General features: G+C 38.5%; 1 protein-coding gene across 3 annotated transcripts in view; it reads left to right on the top strand.

The window, feature by feature from the left end:
- Positions 1 to 24,145, top strand: part of TUT4 (terminal uridylyl transferase 4) — a 45,243-nt gene that overhangs the window by 18,120 nt on the left and 2,978 nt on the right. For all 3 annotated transcript variants that reach the window (XM_071436736.1, XM_071436734.1, XM_071436735.1), the window contains exons 6-28: positions 1,389 to 1,477; positions 2,338 to 2,389; positions 2,945 to 3,014; positions 3,946 to 4,072; positions 4,525 to 4,644; positions 5,020 to 5,241; positions 5,393 to 5,567; positions 6,913 to 7,655; positions 8,121 to 8,271; positions 8,831 to 8,917; positions 10,313 to 10,416; positions 10,799 to 10,856; positions 10,951 to 11,054; positions 11,444 to 11,533; positions 13,421 to 13,534; positions 14,659 to 14,736; positions 15,134 to 15,311; positions 15,666 to 15,713; positions 15,801 to 15,883; positions 17,267 to 17,382; positions 18,995 to 19,155; positions 20,150 to 20,247; positions 22,687 to 23,212. In XM_071436736.1, coding sequence (XP_071292837.1) covers positions 1,389 to 1,477; positions 2,338 to 2,389; positions 2,945 to 3,014; positions 3,946 to 4,072; positions 4,525 to 4,644; positions 5,020 to 5,241; positions 5,393 to 5,567; positions 6,913 to 7,655; positions 8,121 to 8,271; positions 8,831 to 8,917; positions 10,313 to 10,416; positions 10,799 to 10,856; positions 10,951 to 11,054; positions 11,444 to 11,533; positions 13,421 to 13,534; positions 14,659 to 14,736; positions 15,134 to 15,311; positions 15,666 to 15,713; positions 15,801 to 15,883; positions 17,267 to 17,382; positions 18,995 to 19,155; positions 20,150 to 20,247; positions 22,687 to 23,212 — 3,594 coding nt within the window. The remainder of the gene's footprint in view (positions 1 to 1,388; positions 1,478 to 2,337; positions 2,390 to 2,944; positions 3,015 to 3,945; positions 4,073 to 4,524; positions 4,645 to 5,019; positions 5,242 to 5,392; positions 5,568 to 6,912; positions 7,656 to 8,120; positions 8,272 to 8,830; positions 8,918 to 10,312; positions 10,417 to 10,798; positions 10,857 to 10,950; positions 11,055 to 11,443; positions 11,534 to 13,420; positions 13,535 to 14,658; positions 14,737 to 15,133; positions 15,312 to 15,665; positions 15,714 to 15,800; positions 15,884 to 17,266; positions 17,383 to 18,994; positions 19,156 to 20,149; positions 20,248 to 22,686; positions 23,213 to 24,145) is intronic.

Raw genomic sequence — 24,145 nt, 5'->3', positions numbered from 1 at the left:
GCATAAGACAAAGCTTTTCCACATAACATTTTTTACATAAATGCTCAGGAAAACTATTGTTACTTTGTCTGGCTGACTTGTTTGGACTGATGAGCTTCTGTGGAGGTGTAGGAGTAGTGGAAGGGGAGTCTGTAATAGTAAATGACAGTTTGTTATTCTCCTTTTGAAAGCCAGCTATGTTCTAGTGAATGTGTTTTCCTAAGTTGTAAATTCAGAAAAATTTAATTCATGCACTGTGTAGAAAACATCTGATCTTCTGGCATGATTCTCTCTTGAGCTCACATTAGAACTATGCAAAAATTCTTACTACTATGATAAGCCATTGGAAGGAATTGCAAATTATTATTATTAACCATACAGATTTTCATTCTGACAGGGCTGCAAGCAGTGAAAATAGGCTTGAAGCTATGTGTGTGTAAGATCTATTTTCTCTTTTGAGAGTAGTTTTGTTCATGTTTCTGATTGACTGAGTTTGGTCAGAACACACATAAAGGAAGATAGACAAGAAGAACCTTCTTTGCAGTGAGGGTGGTTGGACACTGGCACAGGTTGCCTGGAGAGGTTGTGGACTCTCCATCCATGGAGATTTTCAAAACCCAACTGGATACAGTCTGGGCAACCTGCTCTAGGTAACCCTGCTTGAGAGGCTGTTGGATTTGAGAAGCATTGAGAGCACTCTTCATTTTTCAGCTGATTTAAGTATGGGAGACCCTAATTTCTATTACAGGAAAGTTTTCATCTGCAAAAATTTCATTGTGAATTGGGATACTGTTTATGGAATGGGATGGCATTTCTCATATTATTGCTGAGTAGGTTCTTCCTAGTTAATTTAGATCTGTTCTGCATCTTTGCAGGTAACTGCATTAATTAAAACAGTGAATGGACGCTGTACTCTGTGCCTTGGATTATATTGAAATTATGTTTATATACATATTTTGTAAGGAACTGTGTGTTGGAACTTGCTGATGGAATCAACAGATTGGTGCCTTATCCAGAAGTCTGTGAGGCATCAAAGAATTTTATAATTGGCTAAGAGCTGCAGTGAAATCAAGCTGTAGTTAACAAAAGCTGTTATATAAAATCCTACACTGAGATGGTGACAGTTATTGTTACTTCATATTTAAATTTATATTAAAAACAAACAGAACTATTGCAAAAAATCTTTAAAACAGCTTGGAAAATGTTGGACATTTGGTGGTTACAGTACTTGAATTATTTGTTTTCCTGTGTTATGGAAATGCCTGCCCTTCACAAGAGTGAGAAGGGGGTACAGTGTTCATTAATCTGGGAGTGCCAGTGAGGTGCAGTATCTGAAGCAAGGTATGCATCATCCACTAAAGACAAATTTATTTACTAACTGTTAAATAATTCTGTTTCTCTCTCTCCAGACTGTTCCCTGAGGATGTATGGCTCCTGCTTAACTAGATTTGCTTTCAAGACCAGCGATGTTAACATTGATATCAAATTCCCCCCTAAGGTGTGTAGATATTATCTTGTATTAACTAAGACTGCTTTTTAAATCAAGCCCATCCACATTTATTTCTATTCCATTGCCTTCATCTTCTTTTGGGGCACATGGTGTTAGGAGAGCACAAAGTATCTAATAATCTTTGATTTGGTGTCATCTGTGCTGTGGAGGAAGCTTTCATTGCTCTTTAGATAACTTTAATTCTTCGGTGATGTTTCTTGTTTTGTTTGGACAACCTTATGCTAAGCTTTTTCTACTGTTTTTTTTGAGTAAGCACTGAAGCAGTATGAAAATAGTTGGCTTTGCTAAGTGTGCTTCCATGAACTCAACATTCAGACTGTAAACTCTTGTAGGTTTTGATTCCCCCCACACTTTTAAAATTTGAGATAAAAGTGACATTCTTCAGGTAATGAAATTGTTGGCTCATGTTTAGTGATATTAGCAGCACATTCTTGATAGACACTCAACTGCTGCACTTGTGTTTCAAAATGATAAGGTGTTTCAAGATGATAACCTTTCAAAACTCCTGGGAAAGTCCTGACATTAAATTATCTTGCTGTCCATTTCTAGTAGTATTCATTGATAATGAAATTGCTGAATCTATGGCAAGTGCTTTTATTTATCCTGTTAATGCAGAACTAGAACAGAAGTGTTCACTAGGGCTGTAGGCTAAAGGAAGGCTGGCTGGGAGGTTTGCTGGCATCTGTTTTCATGGTGTAGATAGGCACAGTTAACTTTTTCATTGATACTGACAAATTATTTCACTTTTTTGAGGAACACAGAGTTGTGCAACCCAAGTAGTTCGAAATAAAATGTAAAATGAAATATTAGTCTCAATAATGCAACCTGCCCAAATTTTGTCATTGTAGATGAGTCAACCAGATGTTCTGATCCAGGTGCTTGAGATCTTGAAGAACAGTGGTGAGTTCTGGTTGCATCTCATTTCTATTTAACATTCCATCTGCTGCTTAGTTCTTTTTATGCTTAAATTTTCTGTAAACTTAGAAAAATTGATGGGTTTTCAGCCAAAGTATCTGGGCTGTTTTTATGAATGTGATTTTTATGAGCACCAGTGCTTGTGTGAATGAGAGATGAGAAGCTGCAGCAAGAGAATGCTCCAGTTCAGGTTGTCAGAAGTTGGGGCAGTAGTGTCAGATGCCAGAGCAAAAAGCTTTAACTTTTTGTATGATGGATTCTAGGCAGTAAACTCAAAAGCTGCTTTCCACTTGCATATGCACATGAGTGAGAGCTGTTTCAGGACTTCTAAAACTTGTAGCCTCTTGGTTCTGTCAGGGGCACAGCCTGGCTGTCTCATAGGGGTGGTGAGCCTCAAAAGTAACCAGAAAATATTGGTGCTGCTTAGCTCTGCAGCACTTAATTTGAGCTGTTACATAAATATAATAATTTTAAAGACAGAATTGGGAAAACTGTCAGAAACTTTGAAACAAAGTGTGTTTTTTCTCCTTCATTGCTTAGCTGTCTACTCAGATGTGGAGTCGGATTTCCATGCCAAAGTTCCTGTTGTCTTTTGCAAAGATGTTAAAAGGTATTTGTGACTGAAAAAAGTTTTTCATGAGCTACTATGCTTGTTCATACTAGGTGCTTGCCTGCACTCCTGACCAGAAGTATTACTGTAACATTCAGCTAACATTGTATTAAAAGGGAATTGCTCATACACAGAAATGTAACCTAGAAAGAAAGCTAGCTACTTTTGGTTTTGTGCTACACAGAACTCACTGGGTGTAGGGATCTGACATTACCTTTTAGTTAACTGGGGGAAAAGTGGAGTGGTTTTCAGTTATTTAAAATTTTTGCCAGCAGTTTTAAGCCAAGGCTTTAAAAACATTTTATAAGATACATGTTGCCAGAAAGGACACATCATCTGACAGTTTCAGTAAATTCCTAAGAAGTAACAACCTCCAAAATGAAACATGATTTCTTGACTGGCCAGAGGTATGGACTGAAACTCTGGGGAAGTAAATGCAACAAGAGTGGGCTTGTCTTTTCTGGTGTTTGTAACAGAATAGAAATAGTTGTTCTGAGAAGCTAAAGGAAAGTTTTTAGAGAAGCTGTTTTGTGTGTTTACCTTAATGTAACTCTTAATGTGCAGCAGGTCTGGAGTATTAATTAATTTATTAGTTTGTTTAAGTGTTTGGAATGTAGACAGTATATTTGCTAATTGAACTGTGCAAGATAACATAATTAAGTAATGGCAGAACTTAGGAGGAAATTCTTAATGCCGTTTTGTATTTTTCACTGTAGTGAACTTCTGTAAGTTCTAGATGCAGTCAGTAAACTAATAGTAGAGAAAATGCAATTATATTCTGTAGCTTTTTGTTAAAAATCAGGTTCTTACGTAGGGAGACACTGATGGATGTTTTTATTTCAGGGGGTGTGATGCCCCAGCTCCCCCTGCCCCAAGCACCATCTGTATCACAAAGTGATAACCCTTTATCTGTTCTGCTTTGTGATTGCAGTGGTTTGACATGCAAAGTGAGTGCTAGGAATGACGTGGCTTGCCTTACAACTGACCTGCTGGCTGCACTTGGTAAACTGGAGCCTGTCCTGATTCCTTTGGTTTTGGCTTTCCGCTACTGGGCTAGAGTAAGTTATTGAGTTATCTCAATAGTTCTTTCTAAGCACTGTGTACACTGTACTGTGTAATGTACCATGAATGTTTGTAGGAAGGACTTCATGCCACTGCTTCACCCCACCTCCATATGTGAGATGCCACTGTACAACAGCACATTTCAGTGCTGACTGAACTTCTAGATGGATGGCAGCATAAATGTGTGCCACAATCACAAAATGTGGTGAAACTGAAAAGAACAAAATGTGATAAGATAGTATTTCTTAATGCTATTCCTTAATGTATGAATTGCTAGTTTGTATTCTGCCTGTACATGACATGGCACGACCACTGCAGTTTCTGAGATACAGCATTTTGTATTTCACTCTAGTATGTTCCTCACATTTCTTTATTTGTCCTTTTGTAATAGATTGTAAACTCAAATTCTGTTGTTACATCAGAAAAGTAATTATTTCTTCTCTTCCAGCTCTGTCACATTGACTGTCAGGCTGAAGGTGGAATTCCCTCATATTCCTTTGCCTTAATGGTGATATTTTTTCTTCAGCAAAGAAAACCACGTATTTTACCGTCCTATTTGGGCAATTGGGTAAGTGATTTGGTACTTCATTATTAAGTTGTTGGCATTATTTCTGTGTTCTGCAACCTCATAAAAATGCAGAATTTGATAGCCAAAGAAAATGATAAATGAAATGCATTGGTACTTCATGCTCCCGCAGATGAGGCTTGATGATTCTGAAGACTTTTTTAAAAGGCACTTGTAGCAGGCTGTATAATTGTGTCATCTGTGTTTTGGAGAGAAAGCAATTATTTTCTTCTTTATTCCTCTGAATTTCTGTCTCTGACATCTGTTAATCTTGAGGGGTATGAATGTACCACAGTAGTCAGTGTTACATTTGCTGAAAACTGTTGGTTGTATGTATTATATACAGTCTTGTTTCAGAGCCACTTTAATTGTTGTTAGATTGAAGGCTTTGATTCAAAGAGGCCAGATGACCACCAGCTGAAAGGGGTGGAAGATGAAGAATTTGTAAGGTGGGAGTACAAACCACCCACAAATGGTGCAGCAAAAAACTCTGTTGGAGCAGAAAGCAAAGCTAAAGTCGAACAACAAAAAGGTGGTGGCAAGAAGACAACGAGCTCAGAAGTGGACAACCAAAGCAATGCGAAAGAGAAACATGGAATTGTAAGTCCTGACTTTATTTAATTGAAAACCATTTGCTATCTCTTATCCCTATTTTTTTATTTTTAAACATTGATGTTGGATGGATCAGGACAAAAAAAAAGGGAATATTAATTTCTTATTGCAGTTGAATACTTGTGTCCATGTTTTTCAGTCTCTCTTAGCGTTCAAAACCCCTCACCAAGTTTCACTGGGGCAACTGTGGTTGGAACTTTTGAAGTTTTACACACTGGAGTTTGCTTTGGAGGAATATGTCATCAGCATACGGGTACAAGAGCTCTTAACCAGAGAGAATAAAAACTGGCCCAAGAGGCGAATAGCCATTGAAGGTAGGCTGATCCCTTCCCACTTGTGTAGTCATCCTGCTTTAGCATCTTTATTTGCTTAACTTGCAAATGTGTTACAAGGATCTGGACAATAAGTCTTTCAAATATATATTTTGTCAGCTATTTAGTCTCTTTAAACACAAGTTTTCTCTGTCTAAAGAGCAGGGAAAGTCACTGAGTTACAGAGCAATGTGTGACATTCTGAATTGACCTTAAGAATAGAGAAATTGGGTATTTGAGGAAGACTAAGAAACCGTGTAAGGTGATATTTTTATAAAAACATGAATAATGACTTTTGAACACTTTCTAGAGATGTTGCTGAAGTGGCTTATCTGTAACACTTGAGGCGATGGAGAGGACAAAGAGAATCATACAGACAGAGAATGAGGTACAGAGGTACATTGAAGGATGAGTCAATAAGGTACAAGAAGAGTCAGAAGGAAAGTAGAACAGATAAGCAATGAATTCTCGAGGCACAGGTTGAGTAGTGGATGTTGAGATCACTCCTGTGACTTTTAATTTCCTCTCCCAATTCTTTTCTTCAATTACTTTTAGCTAGGGTATAGAAAAAGAAAGGAAGTGTTTATTCAACATGTGGGATGTAAGGTGTCAGGACAAATCATTGAGGAAGAAATGAGAAATAATTTCAAAAAACCAGATTGTATTCTGGTTCTGACACCTGCTGTTATTGGGCTAATTGTGTTGTTTGCTGTATGGTTTTTTACTTCTCAATTTTGCCTTTTTTCTTTTTTCCAATGTTGAGTTTGTAGCTGATCTTATGAAGTAACAGAATCTGAGTTTGGTACTATCTTCCAGGCAAACTTATAGCAACTATGCAGGAGCTCTTTTTGCTTGGAAAGCATGTTTGATCTAGAAATCGTTAGGAAGGCCTAAGAATGGATCCTGGTGAGATTGGTTCATACAATCCTTACATTCTCAATGTTACTCTTAGACAAATGAATTTCTTAAGGGAAATGAAAATCCTTCTTCAGTGGAGGAAAAAAGGTTCTGGCTGGCATCTATTCATTTTGCCTTTGTTTGTTATAATTTCTAGTTTAGAAATTGGCCATAATATAATGTTGCAATATACCCATGGTTTTCTTTTTGAGTAACACTGTTTAGAATTGTTTATGATAGTCAGCCATTCATGGCTGCACTTGGATATGTTTTGTATGGAAGAATTTTGAAAAAACTTGTGAGTCTTTCATTCTCTAAGTATATCCAAATACAATTCTGGATTATAGTATAAGAACCTCCTTAACTGCCCTGTAAAAACTTAGGGATTTCAGCTGCTTTGTGAAATGTGGAAGTTAAAGATTACTAATTAAATTGTTCTTTTTCTTCCCAGATCCTTTTGCACTAAAGAGGAATGTTGCACGAAGTCTAAATAGCCAGATGGTATTTGAGTACATCCTGGAGCGATTTAGGACAGCATATAAATATTTTGCATGCCCACAAAGTAAAGATGGGATTAAATCCAAGCCAGATACCAAGAAAAAAGAAAAAGGGAAAATGAATAATAAGAAATCCACAAGATCTGAAGAGCCTGTAGCAAACTGTTGCCTTCCACAAGGGGAAAATGTTGTAGATAAAGAAGTTACAGAAAGTGGATGTAACATAGCAGAGAATGAAGTTGAATGTAATACAGTGGGAGAAGCTGTAGCCAAAAAATGTACTTCCCAGAGCATGGACCCTTTGCTACTTTCAACATTGGACTCTAGCTATGATGAAGACAAAGAAGAAGCTTTACCCCTTATTTCCAATGAATGCTGTGAATTAAAGGAAAAATCACCTAAAGAGAGAGATGATTTAGAAATTTCAGTGTGTCTAACTGAGGGTGAGCTCAGCCCCCACTGTAACTGCAGTGCACATCAGCCTGATGACACAAATTCCAGTAATGAGTTTTCTGATGCTGAAAGCAGGCAGAGTTTGGTACTGGAGTCGTCTCCACAGACGAAGTGCACTGGCAGCCCAGCTACCTCGGCCAGCTGCAGAGCAGTGCTGGACACCCAGGATCTCCAAGAGGAAGGCAGACTCTCAGCAGAAGAAATGCATTATGTGTTTGATAAGTTTATTTTTACTTCAGGAAAGGTAAGCAGTGCTGGTCATGGATCATTACTTTGAAGTCATTAAATCTAAGAGTGGGAGGATAGTGGGATTCCCGCAGTGATTGTTTCAGACTGGGATATGGGTGGCAGCTCTGGCCTTTGTAGGGTACCTGTTATTCAGGAAACATCACCCTGTGTGACATTTGAATTAAATTATCTGTTTCCCTCATCTTGAGCTTTTTGATGTCCGCACAAAAAAATCTGGATTTCTTTCTGGTTATTTGTGGGTTATTTCTGCCTTTCTTCTCCTACTTTCTTGTAGAATTTCCAGGTGCTTCTAGGCACTGTGAGAACTAAATGCAGCTTGGTGAGAGGTGTTCTGCTCATTGTAGAGGCTCTGTTATTGTTCATATGTCGAATGTTCTTGATTGCTTGGAAATGTTAGGTCTGCTGAACTGTCCTAAGTGCACAAATAGAATTTTCCTTTCCTTTTTTTCCCCAAAAAAAGCCACCAACTATAGTATGCAGCATCTGCAAACGGGATGGACATTCCAAAAATGATTGCCCAGAGGATTTCAAGAAAATTGATCTAAAACCACTACCACCAATGACAGACAGATTTCGGGAAATACTTGATATAGTGTGTAAAAGATGTTTTGGTAAGTTCAAAAAGTGTTTGTGCTCCACTTTATACTATGATCTGTAACCTGGAAGAATTAAAAACTCTAGGGTTAAATTACTTATTTACAATTATTCACAATTCAGTAGGAAGAAGCTCTTCCAGGTGCCCTAGGCTACAAATAGATCAGCATTTTAATTTTCAGATAATCCATGGCTGTGATAATTTATAACATATTTGAGAAACTGATGTTATATGGGCTTTTTCACCAGGTTTGTAAAAAACTACTGGTGTTTCCAGGAATCAGGCTCTGGGCAGAACTAATTTTTGTGCTTATTGAATTCTATGGCATCTTTTGAGGGTGCTGTTGTGGGTTAACCTTGGCTGGATGCCTGGTGCCCACCTGGACACTTTGTGGTTGAAAAACTGGATGTTTTGAAATAAAATCTGGAAGATTCTAATGATTTAAAAAGAAAATCACAGATTTAAGCAAAGCAAGCACAACAAAAAAACCCCCATCCAATCTTTTAATTAGCTGAAAATGATTCTTGAGGTGCTGAATGTCATGTCTGACTGTGTTTTAATTCGTTTTTACTTAGATGAGTTATCCCCTCCTTTATCTGAGCAACAAAACAGAGAACAAATACTGGCAAGTTTGGAGAGATTTATTCGAAAGGAGTATAATGGTATGTAACCTTAGGTAGTGATTCTTGAGGATGCTTTCTTCAGTCATATTGTCCAGAACATAAAGATGTGCTTTATCTCATTTTATTTTCCTTGCTTGAAGCAGGAACAGCTCTTTTCCTTCCATTTGTAAAGCTGTCTTGCAGACTTCAACATTGAACATCCCTTCTTGCTATTCCATGGAAACATCCCTAGAGTGGAGGAAGAGCTGCCAGAGCAGTAATGCAATAATGCAAGCACAGGACTGCTCCAGTCAGGCCAAGAAGAAAGTTTGGTTGGGTTTAGTGTTAGCTTTGGTTGTGGGCCAAGGACTTTTGTTGCCTAGTCACCAGTGCTTGAGTATCTTAGAAATCCTAATGAGTTTATGTTCACATCCCTTACATAAAACAAGCAAAAATGTTTTACTACAGGGATGGAAGTCAAGGCACAGAAATGCTAAGGCATCTTTTTTATAGGAGGTGTAAAACAATGCTAGAGCCAGGTACAAAACCCAGGTCTCCTGAATTCTAGTCCATGGAAGGCCATTCTGCTGTAGCTGACCTGTGATCAAGGAATTGGGAATTCTGTCCACTGGCTGTGCCTCCACTTGCTGGCAGCAGCTGAGGATTGAGACCTGTTACAAAGCCTTGAAAGACTTAAGGTTTCCAATTCTATTAAAGTTTAGGAAAAAAAGCTGTGAGTAAGTGTTAGATCTATTTTCTTAGCATTAATTTCAGTTGAACAGATCAATGTATTCTTTGCAGTTAGGAAAGAATTTGTTTTAACAACAAATTTTGCCATCCAAGAATGAAAATACTTAGTAATATCGTGTTTCAAACAAAAATGTAAACAAAGCAATTGGGAAAGAATGTTCCATAAAGTATTGTAATCTTACTGCTTGTGTCTTCTTGAAGAATATGCTATAATTACAAAAACTCATTGACCAAATTTACCTAGTCATAGGAGAAATATGCAACCTAGATAAACTCTGAATGGAATTTCAGAAATATTACTTTGGCTACCCTAGGAGTAGCTCTGTCTTATCTGTGGGATAAAGCTGTACTGGTGACTGGGTTTGCACATTATTTTGATTTATTAAAAGCAGGAAAATGCAGTTGCATACCACAAAACATTGCACCACATTTAGAGATGCCATTTAATGATGATAGTAACTGTACTTCAGTCATAAAAAATACATAAAATAGGTCTTTATCCTGCCTTGCTTTCTGTAAATAACTTCTGAAGTGTTGTGCTTCCTCCTTTATCAAAGCTGAAGTCTTTGAAGTGACAGTGTAAGCTCTCTCTTTAAGCTCATTTTTATGGGCACCTGCACATTGCAGTTAAACAGTATTTTATACTAAGCACTTACCATTCAACTGTAAAAGAATTAACTTTTTCTTGTCTTTTCTTTTGATCAGACAAAGCTAGGCTTTGCTTATTTGGCTCCTCAAAGAATGGATTTGGGTTTCGGGACAGTGATCTAGATATCTGCATGACATTGGAAGGTCATGAAAATGCAGAGGTAAGAGTTTGAAATTGATAAAATCTGCTGTTTTACATTCAAAGATTCTTTAAGGTTTTTTAATTCAGTTAAGATTTCTGCACACAGGAAAGGTAGGATTTGCTAGTTGCACATTGGCTTGTTGCACTCTGCACAACTGAAGCAAGATCCAGCCTATTTTACTTTTAATGCCTTATAGACACACAGTGTACTATAGATGTCCACAAAGAGCATGAGTTTGTGTAAATTCATGTGCTGGCTTAATGCTTGCTCCTTTTTGGACATTCCAAAAATGATTGGTACATAAGACTTTTCATCTATGAAATATATATGATAGTGAATGTGCTTGTTGGAATAGGATCCATGTTTTAACATCTGAAGCTGTGATCTTTGTTTTTCCTAGAAATTAAACTGTAAAGAAATAATAGAAGGTTTGGCAAAAGTTCTTAAGAAGCATCCAGGTAGGTGCTTTAAATTATTATTTGTTTTGCAGTTAGATTTTCTATAAATGTTGTTAATGGAAATGTTTTATGTACTAAAGTGTTGCTTCCCCAGGTTTGAGGAACATCTTGCCTATAACAACAGCCAAAGTGCCTATAGTAAAGTTTGAGCACAGGAGGAGTGGCTTGGAAGGAGATATCAGTTTGTACAATACACTGGTGAGCATCTGCTTGTGTCCTTTTGTGTTCAAAGAAAGCTTTTCTTTCTTTCTGTTTCTTTCCAAATAACCATTTGAGGGAATCATTTTGAAAGCAGAATGGAAATGCTTTTGAGTGTTTGTGTTTTTCTTCTACATGATTTAAATTCAGTGGCCCACGCCCTCAGCCCAATCCAGGCAGCTGTGTATGACCTGATGGCAGAGCAGGTACAGCACAGGAAGTCTTGTTCTGGGGATACTTCTGAAAAGCCTTTACATCCACCATGGCCTGTGTGCCATCATGAATAGTGCAGCTCATTCTAGCTTTCACCTGACAATGTGAAAATGCACAATTTATTACATAATTGGCTCACCCTGACACCAGTTTAATTTCTTTCCCCCTTTTTCCAGGCACAGCATAACACAAGGATGCTGGCTACCTACGCAGCTATTGATCCTAGGGTGCAATATCTGGGCTACACAATGAAAGTTTTTGCAAAGGTAATATAAAAAGAAGGTATTATTTGTACAATACAGTGTTTTCTGCTGCAGCCACTGAGTTTGCCTTTTGCCAATACCATCTGGGATGGAGACAGTAGAATGCTGTTGATATGAAGTGCACTTTCCTAAGCTTACAGTGCTCCATCAGACTGTGTGTGTCAAAATCAAATCCTGGTACCTTCTGCTATCTGTTGGAATATTTCTGTGTAGGAGAAAGCTGATGAGATCCTTTTTTTCTTCAATTTCAAACCAGCTTCAATTATAACAAACAAAAAACCCCGCCCAAACCCCAAGCAAAACTGGAAAAATCGGTAACTGTAAGATGTTAGGGGTATGTGGGTGTGCATGGGCTTCCCAAGTTTTCATATCTGGGGCCAGCCCAGAGGTTACTGCTGCTTTCTTCTGGCACACTTGCCTTGTTTGACTTAGTATAAAAGTCAGGAATAGGTAGGTATGGGGTGATGAATGAATTCCTGAGTCTCCATGTGCCTAGGACATACACTTGACTTTTAGAGTTTGGAAATGTCAGATCTCCTGCATCTTTTGTTATGATATTCTATCAAAATTTTATATTGTACAGCCTTTGGTAATTGAAACGTGGCATTGCCTTTTATTCAATCTGCAGTATTAAATACAGCATATCCAAAGAAAGCTTAGTGGAACTGGGGCAAATAAAAAATGGCTTATAGAGATGGTGAATCATGCTACCAGATGTTCATGTAATAAAATACATCAAGATGAATAAAATAACTTTGTGCCAGAATGGAATGGACACGTTCGTTATGCTGTCACTGAGACTAGCAATGATTTTTTTCTTGGTGTGGTCACAGTAGTGCACAATATTGCCATGTCTCTTCTGTGTCCAAATTAAAAATGCCTTGTATTGATAATAATGAATCTTACATTTTTTGGTAGCATTGCATTCTATTGTGCATGTTCCAAAAATACTGCTGCAAAGATGTAATATACAAGTTGAGTTATACACTCCTGAATGTAAATGTATGGAAGTGACTTTGTAGCTATACAAAGTAGCTATACTTTGTTTTTAAGCAAAATGCCTCCTGCTCTGTTTGCATTGGCAGAAAACCCAGGAACAGCTGTCACTGCTGCTGCTAATGTGAAAGTAATTTACGAATCCCTGGTTTTTCCAGCCCTAGGAGGTTAAAAATGCCTTGTTTGATATGACACAGGCTCGAAACACAGGATAGCTTAGAAGCAGGTGCTGTGGAAAGGTTATGCTGTAATGAGATACTGAAGCATAGTAAGGTAATTCACTGATCAGAGTCACAGAAAGGCTTGGGTTGGAGGGACCTTGAGCTCATCTGGCTCCAACTCCCTGAATTGGTCAGGGGTGTTTGTTTGGACTGTGTTGTGCAGGCTGCACCATGCTTTAATTAGGTATGTGTATGTTTGCTAGCAAAATGCCACATGTGGCCTGCACTGCCAGTGCAACCTGGAAATATTTGCTGTTAATGAATTATTTTTTTAAAAGGGGAGGGGGAACCAAAATAATAAGGAATCATAGAAACAGCTCTTGCAGCATGAGTTAAGGAAAATTAAATTTTATGGTATTGAAACCTGGGATTTATGTTTTGGGAGTTTTGATTTGGGGTGGTTTTTTTTTAGTTTGGCACATTATAAAATTTTAAGTCTTTTGGCTATGAAAAGCTTTTCTGTTTTTATGTTAGACAAATTATGCTATGGATTTGCCAGATGGCAGTTGGCTCTTGGGTGTATTTATTTTTCAGGCTTCATAAAACAATTTTTAATTATGAGGTGAATGTACTTGCTGTTACTTATGGGGTTTCTGTTTGCTCTCTGACACAGTTATTAGTCTTGAAGAGTGAAATGTACATTCAGCATTTTGTTTAAAATGTATTTTTTCAGCGCTGCGATATTGGTGATGCATCCCGTGGTAGTCTCTCTTCGTATGCCTATATTCTTATGGTTTTGTACTTTCTACAGCAGAGAAATCCACCAGTTATTCCAGTTCTTCAGGAGGTAGGTTCAGAAAATGAGGTTATGAAAATAGATGCACTTTTTCTTCAAGCCAAATATGAGAAGTCTGGGATTTTAGGATCAGAGGGGATAAATGAAATATGGGGCCCTTCTAATCAGCAGGTTCTTAACTCCCTCTTGGTTTTAGTAGGTAAAACTGACCAAGAAAATTAGATCAAATCGGGGAGTCTGTTGTGCCTAAGTTCTGCTATTACATTTACTTTGGGATTTTGGTCTTATGATGATATTTATATGCTGAACAGGATAGAAAAAAATTGGCAGGTGGTATGGAGAGAAGGGAATTGTAATTATGAGACTGCACCAGATGCTCTTGAAATGTGAGTCCAGTTCTTCAACCAGTTATTGTCAGAAGCGTTATTTATTGCTCAACACTTCATCTGTAAGAGAAGACGTTTATTTTATTATTTGATGAGGAGAAAATAAGATAATTGATGCTTTGGTGCAACTTTAAAGAAATATTTCATATGTACCAGAAGACTTTACTAAGAAAACAATGTTCTGCACCCTAATTGTATGGGTGGGGAGAATACAATTATTCAGCTATCTGCCTCTTCCTGGATACACTCTGGAACTCCCAAGTACCTCTGAAAATTACCCCTTTCTGCCTCTTTTGGTTTCTTTGTGCAAGAGGGAAATTGGCTTAAGCATTGCAGTTGAGACTCATAGACTTTCTTGCTGATCTTTAGTATCTGATACTTTAGTAGTGGTTGGGGGTTTTTATTTTACTGCTACCCCGAGAGTGCATTTAAATAACAGTGGAATTTCCTCTTGGCTGTGCTAAAGTCAAAATGTAATAGAAATCATATAAAGTCTCCTTAGAGAATCTGTGGGCTAGAGAGATGTTGGAATCTTGACAAGGTAATTCAGTCATGTTTTCTTAGTTGCAAGGAACAAGTAAAAATGAAACATCCAAATATTTTGAGAGGTGCGGCAACAATGCAAAAAGTCTTTCAAACTTTTTACCAATGGGAAATTCTGTCTGTATAAGAAGTAATTGTTAAAATTAAAGTATTTATATTTTTATATGATTTTTTTACCAAAAGAACTGCAAGTATTTCACAGTGACTTTGAATTAGAGCAGTAACTGTCACTCTCTGTTCTGGCAGATATTTGATGGCAAACAGATTCCACAAAGAATGGTGGATGGATGGAATGCTTTTTTCTTTGATGACATGGAAGAATTGGTAATATTCTAAATCCAGAAGAGTAACTAAAATTTAAATCTTGCTTTTCAGGAAAATGAATAATTTTTTAACAGTGTAATGTATAAAAGATTAATTTTACTGATTGATTAATTAAATTTCCATACCCATAGTGTTGCAACTTCCTGAGTCCTGTTTTGCTAAAAGGAATTTCTACTTTTGCTTGGTTTATTTTAAATAATTTCTAAATAACATAAATCAGGAAAAAGACTTTTTATTCTTAAAAATAGTCCAGGTTTAGTCTTAACTGTAGTGATTTAACCTTACTTTAACCAAATCCTTCATAGTAATGAAGGAAAAACATGTAATTAGAGAGGTGTTTGAGGAGAAGCAGTGCTGCAGTGACTGTAGCTGAATAAATTCCTTCCCCTGCCTGCAGAAGAAGCGTCTCCCTTCCCTGGGGAAGAACACTGAGTCCCTTGGGGAGCTCTGGCTGGGGCTGCTGCGCTTCTACACGGAGGAGTTTGACTTCAAGGAATACGTGATCAGCATCCGGCAGAAGAAGCTGTTGACCACCTTTGAGAAGCAGTGGACTTCCAAGTGTATTGCCATTGAAGGTACTCCTGCTGAATTCAGTCTCCATTCATCAGGAGTAGGAAACTGTTGCTTGAGAGGCTGTTTTGTCTGCACAGGATCTTGATGTGAGGAAACCACAGTCAGTGCTTCAAAAAGAAACATTCTTTGCAAGTCCTGCAGCTCACAAAATTGATAACTTTTACTACATGTCAGTGAATTGTTCTTCTTACTGTTATTATGGTTGACTAACGTAAAAATTTTAAAACTCTCAGCATTGCATTGCTATAATCTGCTCTGTGAATGCATTTAAAATGGAATTCTCTGTATTAAAATAAAAAATTCTGTTGCAGCAAATTTTTTCCAGCTCTGATTTTTTTTCTCCCTTCTTTTTGCAGATCCTTTTGACTTGAATCATAATCTGGGTGCTGGAGTCTCTAGGAAAAGTAAGCTATTAATGTCTGCTAATGATGAATATTCACTGAGTTGTGCCTTTTCTGTTTTTTTCCAATAACTTTGTCTTTCTCCAATAGTGACCAATTTCATAATGAAGGCATTTATCAATGGGAGAAAGTTATTTGGTACCCCATTCTACCCAGCTGTTGGAAGAGAAGCTGTAAGTTCTCAGAGGTTTTAGTACGTTTTTTCATTTTCTTTGTCCACTGAATTGATGCAAATCTCTTGTATGTGTTTATCCATTTGGTATGCACAATATGTGTAATTATACCTTGTCTGTATGAAATTTATAGCTAAGTATTTAGCTCCTGGAATATAAAATAAAGTAGTTGAATGGGCAATGGGTATTACTGGCTGGTTTGGGGAAAGTAAGCTTAATTTAGGTTTTGTTTTTTATAAAACCTCCCACTGTATGAGGTTAAAGTATTGCAGAAAACTGCAAATTTGGCTGTAAAACCCAGAAATGGCTCTAGGAACCTTACTGGCTCTTCCTGTAGCTAAAGAAAACAGATCCAAGAGATGTTCCATTTTCTTTAGTTTTCCACTTGTTGGACATAGTAAGGATTGCTGCTTAAACAAGGAAAAGGATGATGATTGATTTTTTTAACGAATTGACCTTTAAAATTTGTGTAGTGAGTCAGGGTTAGGAATGCATTCATGCAATATCATATTGGAGAAAGTGCTGCTCTGTGCTAGAGGGTCCAGTCATTGATGTGTAGAGACAACTGGTTTTTTTAATATGAGCAAATAAAATACTGTAATTAGTATTTTAAAGATCAACTTAGAAAGGCATTTTCTAAAACAGTTTAGAGAACTGTTCTCCCAGTGGCTTTTAACAGAAGGCTTTTGACTTTCTAAAGGATCTTCAAAATCTTTTGAAAGCTTTTAATTCCCTTCATCCTTCCCTATCTTCTCTTTTCCATTTGCTTCCTTTATCTGTGGGTTTTTTCTGAGTTTGTACCTCTGTTTCAGTACTTTCACAATATTTGTTGCTCAGAGGCTGTAAACCAGGCCTTTGTGCTGACACACATCAGAACTGCAGCTGTGCTGAGCAAATTCTAGGGGAGGGGAGTGATACAGGTCAGTCTGCAGATGCTCCATCTGTTTCCCACCTGAGCTGTGTCCTGTCCAAAGGGATGTAATCCTGTCATCTGGGAAGGGACATTGGCTGCTTTGGAAAGCACACAGGCAGTGACTCAGATACCAAAATAGATCAAATGCTAAAAACTTGTGCTCTGAAGAGCCTTTGGGGAGGTGAAAGGTGGGCAGCAGGCTGGAGCCTGGGGAAGCTGTTCTGCAAATTCAGCCTCTGTCCCTAAGACCAAATAGCCCTTTTTAGCCCAGAGTGCTCCATATCTCTGAAAAAGCTGCCATTATCTAGGGGAAGAAAAGGACCAGGTATCACCTCAGAAGTGATAACATTCAGGGAGCAATAAGAGATGAAGACTGACAGTTTGACTTTGATTCCTCAGTCTTGTAAGTGAATGGTTTATATTGTAAGTGAATGGTTTATATATTTTATCTGTCTGATGTGTTTTGATAGGAATACTTTTTTGACTCAAAAGTGTTGACAGATGGGGAATTGGCACCCAATGACAGATGTTGTCGTGTCTGTGGAAAAATTGGTCACTACATGAAAGACTGTCCAAAGAGGAGGAGGTAAGTAATACACAAAGCTATTGTGAAATCTTTGAGATTAAATCATGAGGGATTTGCATATTTGAAGATTTAATGGAAATAAAAAATTGCTAAATTGCAGAGAAAATCAAAGCTTTATATCTGATCCTCAACTTCCCACCTTACTTTTTCTTTTTTTAAAACAGTTTCTGATCACCTCTTTAAATCTGAAGTGTTTATGGAAGCACACACAGTAATATCAGCACTCTATGGTGTGTTAATATGTAACTAAGCTTAACTTAAAACTTGGATCACTAAAATATCTTTTTTGTAGTGTAAACATTCAGATGGAGAACATATTACCTGGCTGCAAAATTTATCATGTGTTAAAATGGATTTCCTGTAGTGGTCATCTTCAGAGGACAGTGTTGAATTTGAATTGTTCTGTAGATCTGATAATGTACATCTGCAAGGCAGGTCAAAGTTCATTTATTAAACTCTAGAATTAGTTAAAATGTAGATAGGTGGGGTGGATTTCTGTAACATCATATCAGTGCCATGATGTTACAGAATCACCATATCACTTGGTGATCCTGTACTTGTACATTGATTTCACTTAGGAATTTTGGGTACAGGACTCCTGCAAAGGGAGTCCTTGGTACATGCAGGTCAGTGTTTCCAAGAGAGTTCAGTAGGAATTGACAGAAAATGTGCACTCCTCACTTTTTAGAGCTTTGGCTATTTAATGCCCCACTCAGCCTAGGTTGTCTGACTCCTCCTAAAACCTGTTGAAGTCCTTAGAATGCAAATTATTCTGGGCTCTTTTATTTGCTCCTTATGTTCAGTTGTGTGCTCCATAATTCTTCAAAGGATTCTTGGTCTCTTCCTGCTACAAAATCTTTATTTACAGCCTTTTGTTCAGTCAGCAGAGTTCAAGATACATGAAAGTGCACTGGAACCCTGTGGTCACAGGTGGACTATTTCTTTCAGATGCTTTCTGTACTACAAGCACATGGAATTCCATCACCTCTTTCCCTATATTTGCCTCAGGAAAAGTTCTGATCTGCTCTTCACACAAACTGCTTCTACAGCAAAGCCACACAGAATCTCTCTCAGATTGTATATACAGCTCACATAATAATATTATTATTTAACAATCCTGCAGATACCTTGTGGAAAAAGACCTTTACTTCTTGTCTTGGCTCCTGATGACGAGTTCTCCTGCTGTTTTAGAACTGAGTGTTTGAAAGAGCCTCAGTGCTTTGTATCACATCCTTTCTGAGCTCAGATAGTGACAGAGAAATGTGCCCTGTCCAGTGAGGGGGAGATTGGCTGAAGGAGGTGCAGCTCATTTGTTTTGGGTATATTCTGCCTCTGCAGTGGGATTGCTGCATAGAGCTGTTCCCCAGCTACCTGGCAGGCTTAGTTCTGCCCTAATACAGTCAGACAGCTTTTGGACAAGCCTGGGGAGCTTCTAACTTCATTAAGTGTATACAGGCTGTTAACCAGCCCAGAATCTGAAAGTGTTATTTGGGATTCCTGAGATATTCTGGTACAGCTGTTGGTTATGTAACCATTCCCAGTACAATAGCTCTACAGAGATTATGTGTTTGTGTGTGGTTTTGTGATATTGCTAATAAAAATTATTGTTCAGGTTGAAGAAAAAGGAGAATGAGAAAGATGATGAAAAAGAGGTGAAAGAAGATGACAGAGAAACAAGAGAGAAAAGGTGTTTCATCTGTGGGGATGTGGGTCATGTTAGGAGAGATTGTCCTGAATTCAAACAAACCCGTCAGAGAAATAATAGTGTGCCAGGTAAGTTAGCTTATGTCTTAGGATAATTTGAAAGCTCTGAGATCCTTTTTCTCTAGGTTTCTGTAAAGACTTGATAATTATCTTCAAAAAGCAATCCTGCAAGTAATGTTTCAGTCACTGAAAATACAGCTTTTAGTCTGTGTTGCTTTTCTGCAAGAGGAGTAATGTCTCCTGAAGTACAGTCTTTGCATGGGTGGTAAAAATGTACTCAGCAGTAAAATGCAGTGTACTTCAGAGTATTGCATTATTGCATTATTTGTCTTCCACTCACAATTGGAGCATTTCAAAGTAGTAATAATCATAATAGTAACAATAGTAATAATAATAATAATAATTGAATGCATTTCCTCTTCCAAATGTTTCTCAAATGTTAGCTAACCCTCCATCATCTGTGAGAGGTAAGTAAATGTATTTTCAGCAAAAATCAGTGTTCCTTCAGTAGCATTTCAAAAAAAGCATACAGATGAATTAGGCTAAATCCAACTTTCAATTTACTGATAGTACTTAGAGAAGATTAATTGCAAACTCCTTCAAATTAGGCCCTTGGGTGCCTGTGGTAATTGAAAAAGTAGAAGAAGCATTCATAAGTGAACTTCAGAAGAACCATGCTTCTGTGTTCTGTTATCCTTTGGTGTTTTTTTTAGTTTACTTTCTTTGCCCAGAAGTTTCTGCTGTCATTATTGCTATTTAAAATGCTGCTGCTTACAGCAGTAATATGGAAACCTATATAAACCAGAGCTCCAGCCTGATAGCAAGGTGAGCCTTGTTCCTGCTAGACTTTGTTTTACTCAAAAATAGACTTTGTGTTTAGCTCCTGTGCCTATTAAAGTTGTCTGCTGCCAGTAGAGGGAAAAGTTTCCACTTAAAGGAGAGGAGAGGTGAAAGTGATTTACCTCTTCTGTGTCACATGAGAGTTAAGGTATTGCTGACTCCCAGTTCTGCTCATTATTCTGTCACCCTGTGGGTTTTATTAACACTCGTGTTCCTCGGTCAGGCACGCAGCTGGTCCGGAGCATGGTGAATTCCCAGCTGGTGGCTGTGGGCCAGCAGCAGGTGGAGCGACCCCTGCGCACCAGGCAGTCATCAGAATGTGTAAGTGCTGGGGGGGCTGCAGGGAGCAAAGCTGCAGCAAAGCAGCCAAGCTGGGAACAGGTTTGCAGGGTTTTTCTCAACCTGGTAATGACAACGTTGCACTGGGCCAGTTAATGGAACTTTGATTTATGATGCACTGTGTCTTGGGGAGCATTTATGGTTTTTCAGTATGGAAACCTCATAGTCAAGTTTGAGATGAGATAACCTTGTGATTTTGAAAGGGCAGATTAAGCTAGGATGCCTTTCAAATTCTCCTATTCTGGCAGTGTTCTGGAGTTACTAAGGGAGATAAAGCATAGCTCATTGTTAACATGCTGGAGACTTGGGTTAGTGACAACCATGACTTTTTGTGGTTTGAGAGATCTATCTTAAGGGACTGTCACATACAGACACAGCACACAGACACATTGAGTCATACTTCAATGAAAAGTCTGCCAGAGCACACTAGAAGCACAAGCAGAACAATAGGGAAATTTTTGACAGTTTTGTGCTAGAATTTTTTCAAGTCTCCATAGAGCTACATAAAATATGTTTAATCTTCTGAGTGGAGATGAGGAGCAGAGGGTATTTGTGCAAATACAACTGCTGGCATTTAATATTTTTGGAGCAGACAGTACAGCAGAAATTAATTTATTTTAAGCTGTTAATCTGAGAAGTATGTGCCTGCTAATGAAGCTGGCAAGTAAGTAAATATAGTAATCAAGGCTGCTGATCACTAATGCTCTTTGTTCAGTTTGCTGCTTTGCTGACTGATCAGCAAGCCTTCATTGGAATGTTGTCTCCAGTAATGGAGATTTTATGACTTACAGTGTGCTTCTAAAGAGGGACTGATACAGCCCTAATCCAAGTGAAGGGCTGAAAATGCCACAGGAGTAGATTTTTTAGGAGCCTTATATTTCTGCCTGAGGAGTTGGAAGCTGGATGTGTGGGTTCACTCAGAGGCAGACACATCATTCTTGTGTCACCTGGATGTCATGGACTCTGTGTGTGGTGCATGGTTGTCATTTGGCCAGGATTTCTTGGTGAATATGTTCTGTCCAGGAACTGGTGGAGAAGAATGGGAAGGGGGAATATTGGTGGAGTAAGAGGGGGAGAGTGGGAAGCAGATCAAGAGGCTGGAGTGTATTATGCCTCCTGTCCTGCTGCTGGCACATTCAGTGCATGCTTCTGGTGGGTTAATATTTGCAGGAATGTTGGAATACGTGTGCTTTATTTTTATAACATTTAAACTATTAAACTAGTGATCATCTTCCAAATCCCAGGTTTTACCTTCTCTTCCTGGTTTGATAGAAAGGTATAGGAGGCACTCATACAGGCACAGTTGGAATAGCAGCAGGGAGCAATCCCAGCTTGTGGGCTCCAGCTTTTGCCTAGGCACAGACCCACAGCGTGCTGCTGGAGGGGATGCTCTGGCATGGGCAGTCCTGCAGACACCTCTGTTTATTGGAGACAAGTGACTGCCAGTTGAAATGGACAGGTGAGCAGTCAGGGATAGTGACAAGCTGCAGAGACCTTTAACTCCAGGTGTTCAACAGCAGCTGAGGCTCTTGGAGCTTGGCTAGCTGCTGTAGTCTGTGGAGAGAGGAGTCAGTCTCAGGGGGAAAATGAGATCTGACATCCAGGTTCTCCTCGCTGCTTTAGGTACCTGTCTCATTTGAATGTCTCTGGAGACACTTATTCCATCAGCATCTTGTCTCAGTGCTTAAATCCAGACTGGGGAATCCAGATACTGGCATTAAGTGTTGGCACATAAACTGAGTAACTCTTTTCCCAGACACTCAATTTCTTGAAGTCCTTCTCTGTTCAGTTGCAATTCCAAACAGATAAAATATCCTCATGCCTGTTTCTGTTGCTGTTGAAAGGGAAAGCTTTGTAAGAGCTCTGCAAAGGCTGTAATAATTGCTATTACTGTGCCTTAAGCCATGGCCTAAGACCAGGATATGAAGGTGGAAACTGGGTTTTCGGAATTTGCATTTCTTGTTTAACAGATTTTTAAAAATGAAAGAAATATTAGGAGCTTACTTTGGAATTACTTAAAAAACTATGCAGTAATAAGAACCACTCTATTTAGAAGTAAGGCAATTAGGTAATGAGATCCTAGGCTGTACATAAGTAGGGTAGGAAAGACACTGATTAAAGATCAGAAACAAGTGTGTGAGGAGTCTAATGAAGAGCTTGGGACTAATATTCACTCAGAATGTTGTTTCTGATGGTGGGATGTGCCACATTAACAGACCAAATTATCTGTTGGTGAAAGTCAGTGTCAGTTGATCTGCACTTACTGAAGCCAACAGGAACTTGGGTGCAGTGCTTGGGGTGTTGCTGGGGAGTGCTTTGCTGTTTTATAAATAGTCTAATGCAGTGGGTGCTTATTAAAGAAAACACCATTAAATAGCCAGTGAACTAATCAGAAATACATCACTTTTTTTTTTCCTCCAGTCTGATTCGCATCAGTCATCTTACTCTCCACAACCTCAGCAATTCCCACAGAATTCCTCTCAGCCAGCCTCCATTAACCAGACTCAGCCACAATCAATATCCCAGTCTAAGCACGTTCCTCAGCCACAGCAGGGTGCACAGCCAGCCCATCAGGTCCAGCTGCCTTTGTTTAACTTTCCCCAATCTCCCCCAGGTCAGTATTCCACCTTGCATAACCTGGGACTACTTCAGATGCACCATCACCACCAAATTCAGCTTCCCAACACTTCTTGGCCTATTCATGGGCCTGTTATTCACTCTGCACCGGGTAACCCTCCTCATTCTACAAATGTTCCATTTTCTATGAGATCTGGCAGCAGCAGCACCACAAATAACCAGAGCAGTGTAAGCTTGAATGATCCCAGTATCATCTTTGCACAGCCTGCTGCCAGGCCCATGGGAATCCCCAGCACTTCTCATGAGGGACACTGGCACAATCCTGTGACTCCAAACTCACTGGTGAACAATGGCACTGTGGGGAATTCAGGTAACTCTTCTCTGTTGTATCAAACCTCTCACACTTTGTGTACAAGTGTTAAGTGTTACAGGAACAGCTAACTCTTTCAGATTGTTTGATAAAAATATGATGCTTAAGAAACCAAATCGTGACTTTCACCTGTCTTAACATTTTCATAGGAAAAAAAATGAGAATTGATCACCGTAACTTTTAGGCATTGTTCCTGTCTGCCATTAATGGCTGTGCAACAATGAGAAATCCTGCATTCAACTGAGAAACCTCCTCATCATTGTTTGATCACTCACATTTCTGTGAATGTGCTGACAAATAATGGATTCCTTAGGCAATCATGGAAACATTAAAGTTGGAAAAGACCTCTAAGATCAACACATTGTTACACAATGTATTAGACAAATGCTGAGGTTGCAGTCATGAACTTAGAGACTGGCAGAATTACAGTGGTGCAAGTTGAATATTGTCTCCTCACCTTTAGTACAATATAATATGATCTTACCTATTCTGTTTTTTCCTTTGGCTTGTCCTGCCTCACTTAACTTCCATAATCTTGATGTTGATTCCTGACATTACATTTTCCTGTGACAAGTGGGCAACAGCCTCTTGCCTCATAGCAACCATTGGTATGTTTGAGGCTGAGAAAAAGCAGTATATAATGATTAAAGCCCATTCAGTTTTCTCTGCTACATGAACTGTGGCAGGTTCTAAATTTCAACTGTTAACCTTTACATCATTAATCATGGTGGTGGTCTTCTGATTTATTCTGAGTGTGTAAGTCCTCCTGTTTAAAAAAATAAATGCATAATGTAATGTACTGGTGCAGTTGTTCATCCTGAGATGGAAATTCTGAATCTCCTGCCCATGCTTTCTCTGCACTAATGATGTGATTGTCAGTAACAGTAGATTTTCAGCTGAGTCTACTGTTTTGGATGAGGAATAATTCACCAA

This window comes from Agelaius tricolor, unplaced genomic scaffold, assembly GCF_023055355.1.
Source record: "Agelaius tricolor isolate 1412-34295 unplaced genomic scaffold, bAgeTri1.0.p SCAF_11, whole genome shotgun sequence".
Taxonomy (NCBI): Eukaryota; Metazoa; Chordata; class Aves; order Passeriformes; family Icteridae; genus Agelaius; species Agelaius tricolor.
This window is presented reverse-complemented; position numbering and strand designations above follow the sequence as displayed.